Here is an 18,395-nt window from a genome sequence, read left to right on the forward strand (position 1 = left end):
TATATTGGACTACAGTGTACTTCTCCCTTCTTTTTAATCATAGACATTGCCTTTTAATGTGGCCCATACTGTTCCTTTGGTGATTTTAATAACTAGCCCATGTCTCTTGAAGAAGCAGCATGCATACCATTGTCTACTTGCCACACATCATCACCTATTGGCCACGTCATCATCACAAAGGGCTCGCAGTCCTGGACAACCCAGAGACACCATCACATTGGCAGGCATTTTCATCATCTTGAATTGAGATACAATGATTAGTGGTTTAGGATAAGTTACAATTTTACTTAACTAAGTTTGTGTTACTGATTTATAGTGGGTATTTAATCTTCAATTCTTCATCTATTTAGGAGAGTTATTTTTATGGACTTTGAGAGGGGGGAAAGTTGGTCAATGGGATCTTGATTCCCATTGACCAAGAATCCCATGTTCATTTTTCAGATTAATGTGGGGAGCAGAGAAAGTTTATTTTCCTGAATACCACTTACCCACGTAAGTGATACCCATCTCCTCGGTGGATAAATAACTTTTCCACCTAGGAGGAAGGTTGCTAACACTTGAATGGGACAAAAATGCCCCTTTCAATAATGGATTTTTATGACTAAAATGGTCATTACCTTATTTACCTGAGAAATAAAAAAAATAAAAATACATGGGTAAATGCACTTACCCGGGTAAATGTTTCCTAGAAAAAACTTATAACTTACTCAAAAGTGAATGGGGCCTTAATATATTTTTATAATTCTCAATTCAATGATCGATGCAATTATCAAACCGTCTCTAAATCTTATAATGGGGCTACACAATGGGCGTAGCCCGTCCCCCTACCCATCACCCCCCCCCCCAAAAAAAAAAAAACCCTGGTGACAGCGGGATTTCATCCCAATTCTCCATCAAAGACGGATGTGTCTTCAGATTCAATACTAGTGGTAGTGGTGCTTTCTGTAACATTCCAGGTCTAATTGAAAAAATTGAGCTGCTTCTACCTCTGTTCCAGTATCTCAATTGTTGTAGGCTTATCTGATATGGGATCACGATATGATTCAGTAGACATGGGTGCACCCATTACACTTGCATTCAGAAAGGGAGGTTGCACTGGCAAAGGAATAGGGAAATCTTCATTAGTTAGCATTTGAACAACATCAGACATGGATGGCCTTAAGGAAACTGAAGTCTGTGTGCAGAGAAGCCCAATTTGGAGCGCATTTGATGCTTCTTTCACTGAAAATTCATCTTTCAGGCATTTGTCTACAGATTCTGGCAGTGTATTTGACTTAAAATTATTCCAAACCTGTGGACAGAATGAATGCCGTTATCAAATGGAATGAATGCTTTACACATCTATGCTTAACAGTTGAAATTAAACACATCAGTCACTGCTTAATATGTAGCACAACAGGGCAAAGAATCTTACTGTTTGTAGAACAGAACCAGTATCTTGTGTGAAGACACTGTTCTTTCTACCACATACAATCTCAAGAACCAGCACACCAAAGCTGTAAACATCTGCTTTTTCGGTTAGTTGCCCTCGAACCAGATATTCAGGAGCCATGTACCCTCTGAAACAGACATTAATTTATTATACTATGTGAGATATAGCATCAGCAAATTTCAGGTTTCTGATATCATTAAGACGTAGAAATTTCCTCACCAACACAAGAGAGAGAGGGAGAGAAGGAAAAGAAAATAAATTACTAATCAAGGTTTTGTGATATTCCTAGCGTATGGTTGAATGACAACCATTATCCTTACTCTGTTCACTTGTAGAGCTACACAGATATCCTTGTTTATATAAATAGCATGGACATGATGAGAGTGAGAAGCAAAAGTTGACTTAGAAATAAGCTTCTTTTCTCTTACAGTGTTCCTGCAATTCCAGTGCTAAGGTGAGTCTTATCGGCTGTAAAGCACCGAGCTAGTCCAAAATCAGCAATCTTTGCAGTTAGATCCTCATCAAGGAGAACGTTGCTGCTCTTAATGTCCCTGTGGATTATTCTTGTTTCAGAACCTCCATGAAGATATGCAATCCCCTCAGCTATTCCAACAATGATGTTAAACCTCTGCTCCCAGGTTAGAATTTGAACCTTGTATTTATCTGTATGCAAGAATGAAAATTAAGTGCGGTTAACCTCTAGAAATATCTCATTCTTTTCCATTCACAATGAACTTATATTCTTCATGTTTATGCAGGTTGTAATAATTTCAATCTCGGGCATTGAAAATATTCATTATAAAAATTTTTTCGTTTGTCAGTGTAAGCTAGTAATTTGTTCCAAGTTCAGCAGTAGCAAAGAAAACCAGATATGCATAAGTGATGAAACTCAAAATTGGGCATTAGAAAGATTGAGATTTGCAATTGGATTTTGCCAAGGACTTACCGAAAAGGAATTGGTCAAGGCTTTTGTTTGGTACATACTCATAGATCAGAAGACTCTCTGGGCCTTCAATGCTACAACCCAAAAGCTTAACAAGGTTTTTGTGCTGAATTCCGTTGATTAAGTTTACTTCATTAAAGAATTCATCCACCCATTGTCTGGTGTTAAAAAATAACCTCTTGACTGCTACAGCCTTTCCATCAGGTAGAGTCCCCTTGAATACTGAACCAGCACCTCCTTGGCCTAATTTGTTATTGACATTGAAAGAGTCTGTGGCCTTTTCCAGTATCTCATATTTGAAATTCAAATGGGACATGGATGAATATATCTGACCAAGGTTATTCCGTTCTATAAGATACAAGGAAAGACAACCATATCAGAAACGTTGAGAGCTATGAGGAAAAAATTGTAAAAGCTAATTGATTGGATTTTTGCTTCTGTTACAGGTTTTACAGGTATTGCTACTATTGAAATTTTACCTTTCTTAATCATTGATAGTCTTTTGTAGCCAACACAAGCACCAAAAAGAGCAAGTAGAGAAAAAGCAAGTGATGCCAAAGCAATTGCTATAACGAACGCAGTTTCAGAAAGGTCTGGAACAACGCGAAACAGAGAAGGAAATCACATAAGCTTATTGATAATGTCAAGCTGCAACCTAACCCCTGTAGCCCACTATGCTGCAATCCCATCATCCTGGATCAAAACAGGTAATGGGGGAGGAAAAAGAAGAGAGAAAAACGAACAGCCTTACCTTGCATAGAAGTGTAACCTGGCAATAAGAATCAATAATGCTTCGTCAGAGAGAAAAGATCACAATAACAGCAAAGGACTAAACATACAGAGAATAAGACATGAAATCCGCATTATGGAAGCAATACAGGAAGAGCCCTGCTTCATTATTATAATTAAGAAGAAAACAATAATAATGTAAAGGTAATTGAATTGACAGTAAATAACAAGACACAAAACTCACATAGTAAACCAACATCCCCATAAAAATTAGAAAAATAAGAAGGACAAATCAGACCTGGTATTTAGAGCAAAAAAATTAATTCAATCCTATACAGATGAGACAATATAAACGCAGAAGAAGAAACAAATGAGAACTCACTCAACCTCCGGAAGAAAAAAAAAGAAACAAAAATTAGGGTAAATTACAGGGACCCCCACACTGAGGATATATCATAACCATTTTGTTGATTTATTCTTTGACCTCAGAACCCATGATATCTTTTTGTTGTGTATGTATTTTCTAGTGATGGAGGCACAGCAACAACCAACAAGTTTCGGATCATTCTTATTCTCTACTGACAACAAAAAAACAAGCTTTGGTTCATTCTTTCTGATGACAGCAACAAGCTTCGGTTTGCTTTTTTATTTTATGGCAATGGTGTAACAAATGTTAAAAAGTAATTTCTTGTTGAAGATTTTTTCCTTCTCTGGCAATGACGTAACAAAGAGCTTCTTCGCCAGTGAGAAGGCATAAGCGTTGGAGAAGTGATGGAGGCAAATGGGTATTTCGATAATTTAATGCCTCTGTTATTTGTAGCAAAGTGAAAGTTCACAAGATAATTGTCACTAACCTCACACCTACCCACATGAGATGTTTTCAAGGCTGCGTTTGGTTGCCATACAAGCATAAATATATACTCTATATAAATACCTTCTTTTCGATTTAAGAATGCAAAGTGTGCTTACTGTGTAACCTATAATTTATTTTGCATTTTTTCTGTTTTTTTTTTTTTTTTTGGAATTGGTACAAAGCACGGGCCCATCATTAAATGCCTTAAACTTTTGGTCAAATGCGTAAATTATCGGAACAGTACAAAAATGTATCCAAAAAATGAATACAATAATGTGCTCTCCTTACAACACAAAACTGTTGGAAAATATATTTTTGACCTCTTAATTGTTGCATTTTTGCATATCAAACAAATATTCACAAATCCCAACTAGAGTACATAAATACTCTAGTTTGATGTTTGTATTGCAAACAAATGGAACCCAATGTCCAATAGGGTTCTAGTGGGTAGGAGATCCGAGCTCCCCTACATTAGGGGTCTCTAGAATTTACCCTAAAAATTGAGACAAAGGTAATTACTACATGAGGACAAATTGGAAATCTGTCCCAATCCAAAACTACCATCATGTTTGGTATGGCTTCCATTTATTTGAAAGTGGTAAGTCACCTGTTTGGGGAAGTTTCATTTTAATATTTTCCCAAACACCAAGGTGTCTATTTACTATTCTGCTTATGTGGCACCTAATGGTGCCTAACTGTAGAAAAACGTTTATTAATCACTTTTTTATTTTAAAAATAAATCAATAGAACGTTTTTCAAATAAAGGGAAATCATTACCAAACATCACCTAAGAAAGGTGAGCAATCAATCCCATACATAGGGATGTCAATGGGTCGGGTTAGGGTTTTGATTATTCAACCCAAGTCGGGTTTGGGTCAGGTTCGGGGTTTTGGCTACCCCACCCCACCAAGTCCTGATACCCTACATATATACAAAGTATTCTTGTAACTTTTGACTTCTATTTCTATAGCTTTAAAGCTTAAGATTTATTTACATGTTGATTTTGATTTTTTTTTTCTTTCTTTAAATGGAAAAGTGACATCTTAGATTCTACAAAACAATTTCCTAACTTAATTAATGGATTTTAGATCTTTAAAACGTGTTAAAAAAATACAATTAAAATGCTACGGGTCAAGTTGAGTCGATACCGGGTTAGACCCTATAGGGTCAGGTTGGGTTCGGAAATTATGTATTTTAAGACCGGTCGGGTCGAGTTTGGGTTGAGACACTGTAGTGTCAGGTTAGGATTGAGGCAAACCCGTACTAAAGCCAACCTGTTGGCATCCTTACGTAGTACCCATATAGAGAGAGAGAGAGAGGCTCAATTTAGGGGTGTCCATGAAAAACCGAATCGAACCGCAAAATGCGGTTAACTGAACCGGTCGGTTCGGAATTCTTGAAAAACCGAAGGATCGGTTTAGTTTTCGGTTAACCTATAAAAAATTGATAGTAAACCGAACTGACCGGTATATATATTTATATGTATGTTTTATATATATTTTTAATATACGTCACATTTTCTATGTATTTTATATAAATATATATTCATTATATATAAATATATACCTATATTATATTTATAATGATCTATTTATAAATATATTATATATTTTTAAAATATTTATAATATATTATATATCATTTATTATTTATAATATAATATTATACATATATTTATATAATATGTATTATAAATATAAAAAAACCGAAAAATCAAAGAACCAAAGAGCTGAACTGGTCAAATACCAAAACTGACGAATCGGTTAACTGGTGGTACCGGTTCGATTTCGGTTTGATAAAATGAAAAAACCGGTTCCACTGATTCGGTTTACAAAAAGGGGCCATGGTTCGGTTAACCGAACCGTGGACACACCCAACTCAATTAATTTCATATTTCGTACTACCACAATTTAAAATTTAAAAGAAAAAAAAGGAAAAAAAAAAATAAAAATAAAAGAGGAATGGAAACCGTTGTTACCTCCGGGACGAGTACCCTCTGTGTATTCGGCAAAAAACCTCTCGGTTGAATACCGCAAATAGCAGCCAGAAAGCAAACCCCTCCCTTCCTTGGCAGGTGCACACCCTCTGACTAAATTACCTGCCTCCTGCAAGCATTCTCTACAACTCTCTTCGGCCAGACTCCCCCAACATTGCGCCATTGCATATATTGCAACCACTCCGCCTTTTACTTCCGTCACCGCAAATCCCCCTTCCGAAACTGCACTCGTCGTCACGTTCACGATCGCATCCCCAACTTTCTTCGCAAACTCCAATTTCATGTAGTCCTCGGCAGCCACGTCTTTGGACGAACTACATTTCACAATATCGTAACGAGGGTCCACGGCTTCGGTGAAAAAGTTGTAATCATCATAACGGATGAAGCACCCGTCCAAATATACTCTACCAGAAGTGGCGGGAAGGCAGTTGCTCAGCTTGGACTGGCTCTCGTTGAAGCAGAGAAGGCAGTCTTCCGGCGATAGGTCTTGTTGGCATTGAGCTAGGATGTATACTGGTGGATAGGTGTTGGAGACTTGGGCTCCCCAACCTTGCTCGCCGAGGAGTTGGGCAAGGCCGTTCTCTCCTTGGACAACTTTCGAAATGTGATCAACGTCAACGCTACCTTGAAAAGAAGTGTACCCACATTGTTGGTCAATTGTGGTGATCCGTGGATCAGAAAGGGAGGGCGGGAAGAAGAGAAAGAAGGTGAGGAAGACCCAAGGAAGAGATCGGAGAATTACGACTGGGGAAAGCATTGAACTCTCTATTTCGGGCGTTGTATTGAAAGAGAAAAAGATGAGAACAATGGATATGTCACCCGGTTCTTTTGTATTATCTTTTTCTTCTGATCGCTGCCTTTTGTTGCTTCCTTCTCTTCCTCCTCCTCTTCCTCCTCCTCTCCCTTATCCTTGGACGATTCAGACAGAGAGAAGAGAGGTTCTCGAAAGAATAATTTGTCTAGGATGCCATTGGCATTCGTTCCCTCCCTTCTTTTTTCTTTCTTATTCTCTTTAACGAGCTTGAGGTGGCAGGGACGAAGATGGAGTGAGTTGGAAATTGGAATAAATATAGATCTAAATTTGTATTCTTATTGTTGGTCGTCAGTTGATTTTCTATTTTGTTTGGTTTAGCAGCCTTTTGTTTTTTATCCCTTTGTTAGCGGACACGCCGGACAGGTTTTATTAAGGCTGCGGCTGGGAAGGTTCATATTAAGTGCTTATTGGGTTTATAGTTATTAGAAATCAAAAGCACCCAAAAAAGCCCAAATTGGCGTTTGATAAAAAACAAATCCCAAAATCACTTTTTCATCCTGAAAATCACATTTAGAAAAAGGCAAAGACCCTCTTTGATGATTAAGTATTTATTAAAAGAAGTATTTGTTTTATAAGTACTTATTTTAACAACTTTAAGGTTGTTTAATAATCTATTTTTTCAAATCACTTATTATGTTTTTAAGTATAGGATGAGAATATTTGGTAAGTTATTTTTCAATAAGTACTTATATTTATGTAAATGATAATTTTAACCCTCTCCATCTCATACTTCTTCCCTTCTTTTCTTCATAATCCCAAAAATCCACTATTCATCATATTCCTCATGACACAGAATGCGGCGGTGAATTCATTCTCCACCTTCCACCATTCCATCCTCCTTGAACAGTCAAAACCAATAATAATAAATGCAAATCAAATAATTTCTAACCAACTTTCCCTTGTAGATCTTACGGATTCTGCATCAAAACCAATAGATAGCAACGATCAAACAATTGAAGCAACAACTACACAGCCAAATCAGCACCGCTCTTTGAGACATGAGGCCACTGAAATTACTTATTAGATAACTAAATTCCACTCACAAAACCAACAATTGGCGATAAAAAAAGACCGAAGAGCATGGAAATTCGACTTCCGGAAGAAGAGCTGTGTAGCGAAAAAAAATCCCTTTTCTTTAAAAAAAAAAAAAAGAAAAAGAAAAATGGGAGTTTGCAAAAACAGTGTTGGAGCTGCAAAAGAAAATGACAGAAACCTAACTCTTATTCTCCACCTAAATCTCGTGATTTGTATAACCATCAGACATTGAACACATAAAACACTTAGATAAATACATAAACCCTAACTCGAAATTTCCTGCAGAATCTTGTACAAATACTAGCTTGAAAGCAACAACAGCACAAAAAATCAAACCTATTTTCTTCATAAATAAAAAAAAGGGAATTGAATAAAAATTTGAAAACTCACCGATGCTCTGAGGAAGAAGGAACAGCAAATCTCTACTCAACAATACCAAAATCTCCTTCACCAAATGGATCTCACTTTAGAATTCAGGAAAACAAGGAAAAAAACAAAATGAGATTTACTTGAAAACATTTGGAAACACAGCAGACGAAAAAGGCTACAGCAGTGATCGGTTATTCTTCGGTTATTCTTCTATGAAGTCCAAGGAAGCAGCTCAGAAACTGCGGCAATGAATCAGTCATCCCTCTCTCTCCCCGTCGGCTGTATTGTACACCCAACTCCGCCGGCAAGAACAGGTGTATTATACCGAGAACGGTGTTGGACCTACAAGAACGGCTGTATTATACATCCAATTCCGCCGGCTGGCTTTTGCTCACCTCGAATGTCGCTCGTAGACCTGCAACCAAACGCTGTCATTGCCTGTAGGGTTTCAAATGGAAGAAGATGATAAACTCGAGTGAGGCTAGTTTTATCATTAAAAAAAAAAAAACAGGAACAGATTTATTCATTGGAATGAAGAAGTAATTCTTTAAAAAGTGTTGAAAAAAAAACTACATCCATATCACTTTTTTAATAAGTATTTTTTTTAATAATAAGTATTTTTTACCCTTTTTCTTACCAAATATCCATAAGTACTTAAAAATCACTTAATGTATGGTCCTATGTCTCAAAAAAAGTACTTGTTTAAATAAGTACTTCTTTTAAGTGTTCTCAAACAAAGCCAAAATATTTTTGGCCTTCTTACTTTATACATTTTGGAGAAACCCTTTTATAAAAAATAAAAAATTAAAAACTTATTTAAAATGTCACACCAAATGCTTCAAATGTGCTTATCTAAATAATCACTTATGTCAAAATGCTTGTTTAGAACCATGTTTAGTAGGAGTGGTCATTTCTAGCTTGGCCCCACATGGGCCTGGGCTCCACTTGACCCACAAATATTTATATTCATATTATTTAATGTTATATTTACGTATAAATATTACAAAATGGCACCTCTAATACATATATATTTAATTTTATGATTGTGTTTGGTTGCAATATAAATAAATTTGCATCGATGCAAACCATGGTAGTGCAAATGATTTGAATGTAAATCCTGACCTATTTTTTGTTTCAAATTTTAGCTTACTTTGTTTGATTGAGACAAATGAAATAAATTAGGACATGAAACAGAATAAATTAAAATCCAAAATAAAATTAAACTAGAATTTGCATTTTTTGTTACATTTGCACTCCCATGCATTTGTAATAATGCAAATAAAATTGCTCTTCAACCAAATACAGCCTATATTACAAAATGTATAAAATAATTTTATACACATATTATATGTATTTTAAGGGTGTCAATAGACTAGTTTTGGTTTGGACCTCGTCCAATCCAAAATCAATTTGGATGGATTGGACGAACCAATAAGACATTGGATTGGACCAATTTGGTCCAAAACATTTATTAGATTTGATCGGACCTTGTCCATCCATAACAAATTTATATTGGATATGGGTTGGATTAAGCCAATTCAATGGATCAGGTTTGGTTGAAACCAATCTAAATCAAAATGTATTTGAACAGATTAGACGGTCCAAACATTGAATTGGACTGATCCAAATTGGTCCAGAGCATTCATTGGATTGGATTGAACCTGATCCATTTATAATGGACTCACATTGGACTGAATCGGATTGGACCAAATCAAGGTTCTAAATATTGAGACGCCAATAGGGGCATATCGGGTAATATCGATATTTGTTTTTTCTACTTTTTTTATTTTTTTTCATAATCGATTTAAGGGGGCGGTTTACAGCTCCTCTACCCCCCGAACCGGTTAGAACCCCGATACACCCTCTATAAGAGCATATCGGGATGCTCCCGATACGATACATACCAATATGTATCGATATTTTAAACCTTGGATCAAATCTAATCCAATTGACACCCCTATGTATTTAATAATTTATACATAAATTAATAGGTCCAGAATCAAACCGAGCGCGGCCCACGATCACCCCTACCTGTGTGTGTCATAAGCGCAAGGTTGAAAATATCACAACTATGTTTTCAGGGTCACCAAAACCACTTTTGAAGGATTACACCCTTCCTAGAGGTGTGAAGATATAACACCCGTAACACAATAATTACCAAAAAGAAAGTAGAAGATCGTTTATGTTATCTTTACTATATAATGAAATACTTGCCATGACTTTATTTCCAGACTATAAAAGTTAAATCAAATTATTTTTAATAATATCATAAAATGCATTGAAAATTCTGACTGTTTAAATATTTTACTCTCTTAATCTAATCACTGAATTAAGATATTTTGTTGAAAAGAAATATAGTAAAAAAATTAAAATAAATGTATATTAATCTCTCTGCCCTTTAATTTATTTTACTTGAGTTTAAAAGTGATAACCAATCAGTTGGTACAAGGTTTTTAAAACCACCTGAATAATGAACCGATTAGGAGTCTAGTTCTTGGGTCGAACGGTCTAATCGTTCTCTGTGGTGGCATAAGTTGTAGAAAGGGCAAAGTAGCCTGAACTTTGCGGGTAACGTTATATTCAAACTTCAAAATGTGTCAGTGTAATATCTAAAACCGTGTCATTTATTTAACTGAAGCACATAATGTTATAATTCTGAAATTTCAAAATTATTCTTTTAAACTAAGAGCATCAATGACACACAATCGGTAGCTGCTGAAGCTGATGGCCGTTCGATTTGATTTTTCGTGTGGATCGTGACTCCTTTGTTTCGGATGCTTCGATACGTTTGGTTTGTTTGGCGCAATGTACAGGAAGATGGTCTTCGATTCTGGAAACTCTAAATAAATCCAGGGGGTTATGGCCTTTCTGGGAGTACTGCACCGCACCGTCCCTGCTTCTTCAATAATGTACCTCCTTCCCCAGGAAAGAGAAAAAAAAATTGCACATTTTCTGTTTGATGTTTGTTGTTTATGCTAAAAGCAGGGCAACAGGAAAGCTAAGCTGGCGGGAAATTTTGCTCAAAAAGTACTGCTCGTGAGAGAAGGTTCAAGTAGGGCAACTGCCAACTGAGTGGAGAAATTGGAATGGTTTATTTTGCGTCAGCACAATAAGGTGAAGGAAATTCGCTGGTTTACAAGCAGAATGATTGTAAGTTGTGTGAAAATTCAGGTTCTGATGAGTTGCGTTGCTAAAGAAAGAAAGCTTTGCTAGTGGCCCAGAAGTATCAAGTAATTTAGTAAGCTTATACTCACTAGCAGGATCGGTAGCTACTGCTGAAGCTGATAACGCTTTTGTTGAAACCCCGTTTGCATTACCAAACTAAGAAAATAGATTCCCGGTACTTAGATACAAGAAAACTTTCAACGGAGAAAAATCTAAGTAAGAAAATTAGGGAAAATTGGAACTGATTCGAATTGCAGAAAACAAAGGAGTGGTGGCAACTCGTCAATAAAGAAGTCTTCCTAACAGATTTTCAGTAAGACCTAAATATTCACCCGTAGCTTCAAAATATGTCATTTGTATCATTTTTACAAGAGAAATTGTCTAAAATTCACCGTAACTTTTCATGAATTCTCTTAAACTTATCATAACTTTTCAAAATAAATATTGCTAATTTCCAAAATTACCCCAATCATTTTTCAACTCAAAACCCTAATAGTTTGAATGGAAAAGAACACCACTACCGTTGCTTCTTCCACCGTTTGAGAAAGGGAAAATATTGCCATTTGCCACAGCTTCTCCCGTACGAGAAAAAGAAAACGATTGCCGCTGATTCTTCCACAGTTTGAGAACGTGAAAATGATTGCCACCGCTTTTCCACCGTTTGAGAAAGGGAAAATCATTGCCGCTGAGACCTCCGGCGACGGTTGTCTGATCGGTGTTTGGGTATGAATGAGACTATTAAATACGGTTTTAGTAGAAGTGATTGGTTAAAGAGATTTACAGGAACATACCAATCTTAGTTCCTTTGTTTAATACTGTTAGAGACGATGATAAAAGAATTATCTAGTAACCTTAAGTTTCTTTTCTAGAAAACTTTTCCTGCTTCATCCGCATGGAATGATGATGTCGCCAAACCAATATAGGTAAGAACAAAGACACTCTTTATTTACCTGTTAATTTTAGATCATATTTTTTCAGCATATTAGACCCAACTTCATCCTTAGATTTTATAGTTAATTTGCATCTTTACTGAGAGAGAGAAGGAGAACCAGAATATCATTCCAAGTTGTTGTCCAGGTGATCCCTGAACTCTGTGTTTATTCGGTGCTCAAGAACCCAAACCACAATGCCAATAAAAATGAAGGCTACAAATCGTCAGCTACAGATTGAAAAAAAATCCAAGTACTCTTCAAATGATCATCTTTGATTGGCATCACCATAGCTTCTCTTGATTCAGTGTAAGGCAATGTAAAATCCACATAAATGATCGATTTGCTATGATTGTTACAACTCCCACCACAACATCAAATTCATGTTCATTCCAAAAGGAATCCACTCACTCCTCAATCCCGAAACATGAAATTTCTCCATCACATTTTTTCAAAAGGAAGAAATGACAGAAATATTCTAATGGAGACCCAATCAATTAAGTTGTTTTCTTTAGAATTTGGTGGGTGATAGGTGCTCTAGAAATTTTGTTTTTTCTCTGTGTTCATCAGCCGCTTCTGGTTAGGAAATGTGGTTTTGGAACAAAAAAAACCACATCCACGCTCAATGAGAAACGAGTGCCCCAATTAAGCAAAAATGAAAAAAAAAATGAAAAAATGAAGGTGAAATAACCGGTTAGAGGTTCATTGGACGTTGAGAGTAAGAAGACTCATCCTTAGATGTTGAGAGCAAGAAAGACTCTCATCTCAACAACCAAAAATTTCATATATGAAAGAAGTTTGGGCACTTAAGGGAACTTCAATAAAAAATAAAATTAAAAATTGTTTAACAAGCTGACTCACTATTTAGGGGCAGTTTGGTTATGAAACTTGCATTTAGGTTGACGTAGACAACTTGAGTCAATGAACTTTAACAATGCTCTCACGGATGGTGAGTTTTTGGAAAATAAAGACTGATTGACATGGTGAGTATTGGACGTTTTGAAAAATTATGGTGAATTTAAGAAAATTCATAAAAAGTTATGGTGAATTTTGGATAATTTCCCTTTTTACAAAAGGCATTGTAAAAAAAAATTAAATAACGTTTAAAGGGCATTTGCATCATTTCACATGTTATTTAAAGTCTGTTAACAGTTTTAGACTAAATTAACAGTTTTTAGAAATTTGGGTTGCATTTACACATTTTAAAATCCGGAAACTAACTTGACACTACCCCAAAATTATCCCCATGTTCAATTAATTATTCTTATATATGGAAGGTGTTGCAAGGTGGACTTCCTTCGAACAATGGATAGGTTATTTACTATTTAGTATTTACAGCCCCTGAGGCCTAGTGTCTTTTTTTTTTTTTGGATTCTTGGTGTTATAAACCCCAGAGCATCTACTATTCTGGTTATGTCCACTTGCGAGGGCCATTTGTTATGGCTCTCCTCTTTGTCTTCGACCAGAAGCATTGCCTTATGCGATTGTTAATGAATAGCATTAATGAAGGAACATTTGGCCCGACCTCTCTATTACGTGACACGTGGCAGAAACAACAGCTCAGCAAAAGGGGCCAAGCCTAGGCGGGAACAAGGGGACACGAGTGGAATGAACTCCCTACCGGGGGCCTGAATTCACCCTTTGTAACAACTCGGGATATACCTCGCCAAACTGACCCACCTTGTAACAACTCGGGATGCACTTCGCCAAACTGATCCACTTTGTAACAGCTCGGGATACACTCGCCGAACTGGCCAATTTTGTAACAGCTCGGGATACACTTCGCCGAATTGACCCACCTTGTACCAGTTCGGGGTACACCTCGCCAAACTAACCTACCTTATAGATACCTCCGAGCTCAAGACTTCGCCTCGCTCAGCACTTCGCATCACCTTCTGGGCACCAAAACCAAACAAGTCGTACCATGCCTGACACTAAGGAAGTTCGTGCCCGAGGGCGCCGCGCCTGACTGACTTGGGATCTGACGTTTGGCGGCAACACTCTAAACGGCCACCTGCCACCGCCACTGACACCGCCATCTCCAGTTAGAAAGACGATTAGGCAGTGACGGTTCTGTCTCAGCAGATAGGACGACGGTCGAATTGACAAGCACAAGGGTAATCATACCCGACCTGACAAGGGCCTTGGGACAAGTGCATGAAATGATTATAAGAGCCCCCTGCCCCCCGACAAACGAGGTATGAAAACTTTGCGCTATCTGGTATTACCTTGCTTTTGAAGGATTCTAACTTGAGCTTCGGAGCCTCTACACCGGGTTCCCCCCGGAGCTTCCCCATCTCCTCCATTTCAGGTTCCCTGCTACCCCGTTCAGAAGCAAGGCCGCATACAGCTAAGACCGGTCGGATCGCGCTCCATCAATTGGCGTCGTCTATGGGAATTCGCTTCAAAAAGCCTCCCTCCAAACTTCGATAACCCCCTTTTCTTCAAAAAACCCAACACTCATGGCCTCCTCCAGCAACACCGGACGTGGCACGGAGACAAACACCACCAGGGAACAACTTCAAGTCCCCGTGGTGTGCATTGGACAATTCACCATCCCCCTTTCGATGGATGGGATCCCCAGCTTGAGCACGCCACAAGCAGTGGCACCCGTAAACCCTTCTACCGCAAGCATCCCCTTTCCTCTCCCCATTGAGACAACCTTCACTGAACCGACTGCCGTCCCCCTAGCAGCCAGCCAAAACCGGTTGGACGACCTGATGCAGTGCATGCGGGCAATGCAAGCCCAAATGCAATATTTCCAGCAGCACCAAGTACTGCACAACATCTCCCAGTATCACTATCAACAGCAGTTCCCCCAACTGCCACTGAACCAACCACTACTTCCACCTCACCACCCCGCCCCGAGGCCGGTCAAGGCCTCCCCGCAGGATGGACGCCCCCACCAGGCGAAGGCCTCCCGGCCCCAGAACCCCCCTAACAGCCAGGCCTCGTCCCCAGGCCGAAGGGAGAAAAATGTCATCCCCGCCTCGCAACCCGCAAGCGGGTCGGGAACATCGCCCGCGAGGTCGGCACCCCGGCGCTCCAAGCCCGAGCTCCCGCTCACCGAAAACCGTTTCGGCGCCCTGGCGGCAAACTACCAGCATTCCGGGCCCATCGAGCTCGGTAACACGGAGGCCAGTAGCGCCAGTACAAGGCCCGCTCAGCAGCGAAGGCGCCGACGAAGTCGCCGAACCACAACCCATGCCTTGTCGGAATTCAGAGGCAAAGACACGAGCTCGGACGAGGTAGGGGCTGCCCCGATTCTCTCGGTTCCTTCCCCTCTCGCATTAGAACTCCTGGCGGTCCCCTTACCCAGAGACTTCAAGCTCCCACCTCTGGACAAGTACGACGGGTCCTTCGACCCCAACGACCACGTTGACGCCTTTCAGTCCTAAATGCACCTCGCCAGGGCCAGCGAATCGTGCATGTGCGTGGCCTTTACCACCACCCTCAGGGGGGTAGCCCACACTTGGTACAGGAACATGGCCCCCGGGTCGATAAAGTGTTGGGCCCAATTCATGCAGGTCTTCACCGCACACTTCGTCACCAGCCAACGGTGCCCCAAAACAGAGGAAAGCATCTTCGGAGTAGTCCAGAGAGAAGGAGAATCCATCCGGCATTACATCAAGCGATTCAACGAAGCATGTTTGCAGATACCGCGGTTGGACCCCGCAGTGCAGCTCGCGGCGGCCAAAAGAGGGGTGACGCACAAAAAATTCAAATGGCACATGGTGGCCAACCAGCCCGCAACCGTGGCCGAATTCCTCAAGCTCGCGGATAAGTTCATGAGGACAGAGGAAGAAATCAACCAACGGACCGAAGGCGGGAACGAGAAAAGAAAGAGAGAAGGTGAGCTCTCCAAACCGGTGGACAGAAAAAACCTGACCCGGGAGCCGAACCCGAACCAGTCGTTCCGGGATCCCCTAGCAGTTCGGACGAACTACACGCCGTTAAACACGAGGTGGACGAGATCTTAATGACGATCAAAGACGCCTCGTACGTGAAGTGGCCACCTCGCCTAAAGGTAAATCCGAACGAGAGAAATAAGAATTTGTATTGTAGTTTCCATAGAGACCATGGTCATAGTACCGAGCAGTGTAATAACCTCCGGGACGAGATAGAGGGGCTCATCCGTCGCGGATACTTGAGAAACTTTGTATAACACAACAATAATAACAATAAGGCAGGTCGGCAAGGGGAGCATGAAAAAGATGCCCCCGGGTCTAGCAACAGACTTGCCGAACCATTGCAGCGGGAGCCTCCAGAAGAGAGGCCAGTTCGGGGAACCATCCACGTAATCGTGGGAGGTTCGGTGGTAGCGGGGTTTACCTCAGCAGCAGCCCGGACTTCAGTTCGCGAAGCGGCCCTCGAAGAACGGAACCCCCCAAAGAGACCAAAGACCGAAGAACCAATCATCTTTACGGAGGACGACGCGCGAGGGGTCCACTACCCCCATGATGACGCGCTTGTCATTAAACTAAGGATCAGCGACTTCGAGGTTAGGCGCGTACTCGTAGATTCGGGCAGCTCAGCGGACATCCTCTTCAAATCAGCATTTGACCAGCTGCAGTTACAGAGGAGCGAGCTGAAGCCCGCGAACACTTCCCTGGTGAGTTTCAGCGGAGAGGAAGTCAGGCACCTCGAAAAAATAACCGTCCCTATGGAAGTTGGCACATGGCCTTGCGCAGTCAGACTCAACCATGATTTCCTGGTAGTCGCGACCCCCTCCCCATACAATGCCATAATATGGCGGCCGATCACGCATATCCTACGGGCGGCAGTCTCCACCTACTATTTGGCCATGAAGTTCCCAACGGACTTCGGTGTAGGGGTAGCACGGGGCGACCAGCTCGAGTCCCGCAAGTGTTATGTTGCTGCCCTGAAGGGAAAAACCAAGGTGGCCGATGACCTCGAACTGGAGCGGCCTGCGGAGCAAGGTAAGGAGCGAGCTTCGCCCACGGAGGAAACGGTTGCAATCCCAACTTTGGCTACAGACCCAGCTCGCACACTTCAGATGAGAGCTTCCATCAAGGACACTCTACGAACCGAACTGGTGAGTTTTTTACTTCAAAATTTAGATATTTTTGCCTGGTCAGCGGCCGACATGCCCGGAATTAGCCCCGGACTGATAACTCACAAACTTAATACTGACCCTGTAGTCAGACCCGTTAGACAGAAGAAACTCAACTTAGCCCCGGAACGCTGGAGGGCGGCCGACGAGGAAGTCGAGAAGCTCCTCGCAGCAAACTTCATAAGGGAAGCCCATTACCCGAGCTGGGTGGCCAACCCGGTGTTGGTAAAAAAGGCAAACGGCAAGTGGCGCATGTGCGTCGACTACACCGACCTGAACTGGGCTTGCCCGAAAGATTGCTTCCCCCTCCCCAGAATTGACCGCCTAGTGGACGCGACCTCGGCAAACGAGTTGTTAAGCTTCCTGGACGCCTACTCGGGCTACAACCAAGTCAGGATGAACCCATCCGATGAGAAAAAAACCAGCTTCATAACCGAGTTCGGCCTGTATTGCTACAAGGTCATTCCCTTCGGACTAAAAAATGCCGGGGCGACTTTCCAAAGACTTGTAAATAGGCTATTTCGGCCCCTAATTGGCACGAAGATAGAGTGCTATATAGACGACATGGTCGTCAAGACTCAGTTTTCACAAGAATTAATACAAGACTTAGACTCTGTCTTCCAAATCCTGCGTCAGTTTAGCATGAAATTGAACCCCAACAAATGTGTCTTCGGCGTCACCTCGGGCAAGTTCCTAGGATACATTGTCAATCGGCGCGGTATTGAGGCCAACCTGGACAAAATAAAAGCCATTCTAGATATGAGACCACCTCGGAAAGTAAAAGAAGTTCAGAGGCTAAACGGTCGCATTGCCGCTCTAAGCCGCTTTATGTCCAAGTCAGCAGACCGCTGCCTACCTTTCTTCAAAGCAGTCAAAGGCAAAAGGTTCGATTGGACCCAGGACTGCCAGCTCGCATTCGACGAGCTAAAAGATTACCTCACTAGCGTGCCAACCTTAGCCCGGAAGCGACGAGGTGGTCAGTTCGGTACTAATAAAAGAAACAGACCGGGTCCAACGACCCATCTATTATGTTAGTAAAATTTTGCAACGACCCGC

General features: G+C 40.6%; 1 protein-coding gene across 2 annotated transcripts; it reads right to left on the reverse strand.

The window, feature by feature from the left end:
* Window positions 1-703: 703 nt before the first annotated feature.
* On the reverse strand, window positions 704-8,676 carry LOC148853840 (cysteine-rich receptor-like protein kinase 42). 2 transcript variants are annotated; one of them, XM_088984221.1, is made up of 8 exons: window positions 8,193-8,676; window positions 5,936-7,684; window positions 3,127-3,144; window positions 2,855-2,968; window positions 2,379-2,723; window positions 1,861-2,095; window positions 1,415-1,559; window positions 704-1,291 (listed from the first exon to the last, which is right to left on the reverse strand). In XM_088984221.1, the coding sequence occupies exons 2-8, from the start codon at window positions 6,708-6,710 to the stop codon at window positions 983-985; spliced, it is 1,941 nt and encodes a 646-aa protein (XP_088840347.1). In that variant the 5' UTR covers window positions 6,711-7,684; window positions 8,193-8,676; the 3' UTR covers window positions 704-982. The 2 variants fall into 2 exon arrangements, with proteins under 2 accessions (XP_088840347.1, XP_088840346.1); XM_088984220.1 differs by having other exon boundaries at window positions 5,936-8,660.
* Between the last annotated feature and the right edge of the window lie 9,719 nt (window positions 8,677-18,395).

Source organism: Nelumbo lutea, chromosome 4 (assembly GCF_056320005.1).
Source record: "Nelumbo lutea isolate HS-2025 chromosome 4, American lotus-T2T, whole genome shotgun sequence".
In the NCBI taxonomy this organism is placed as follows: Eukaryota; Viridiplantae; Streptophyta; class Magnoliopsida; order Proteales; family Nelumbonaceae; genus Nelumbo; species Nelumbo lutea.

What these genes read in the sequence shown, in the direction of transcription:
- LOC148853840 (XM_088984221.1), bottom strand. Translation starts at nt 6,710, where the DNA reads ATGCTTTCCCCAGTCGTAATTCTCCGATCTCTTCCTTGGGTCTTCCTC. An exon ending in ACTGGAATTGCAGGAACACT is followed by an intron (nt 1,560 to 1,860) that starts GTAAGAGAAAAG and finishes TGTCTGTTTCAG; the next exon opens with AGGGTACATGGCTCCTGAAT. An exon ending in CTGGTTCTGTTCTACAAACA is followed by an intron (nt 1,292 to 1,414) that starts GTAAGATTCTTT and finishes TTCTGTCCACAG; the next exon opens with GTTTGGAATAATTTTAAGTC.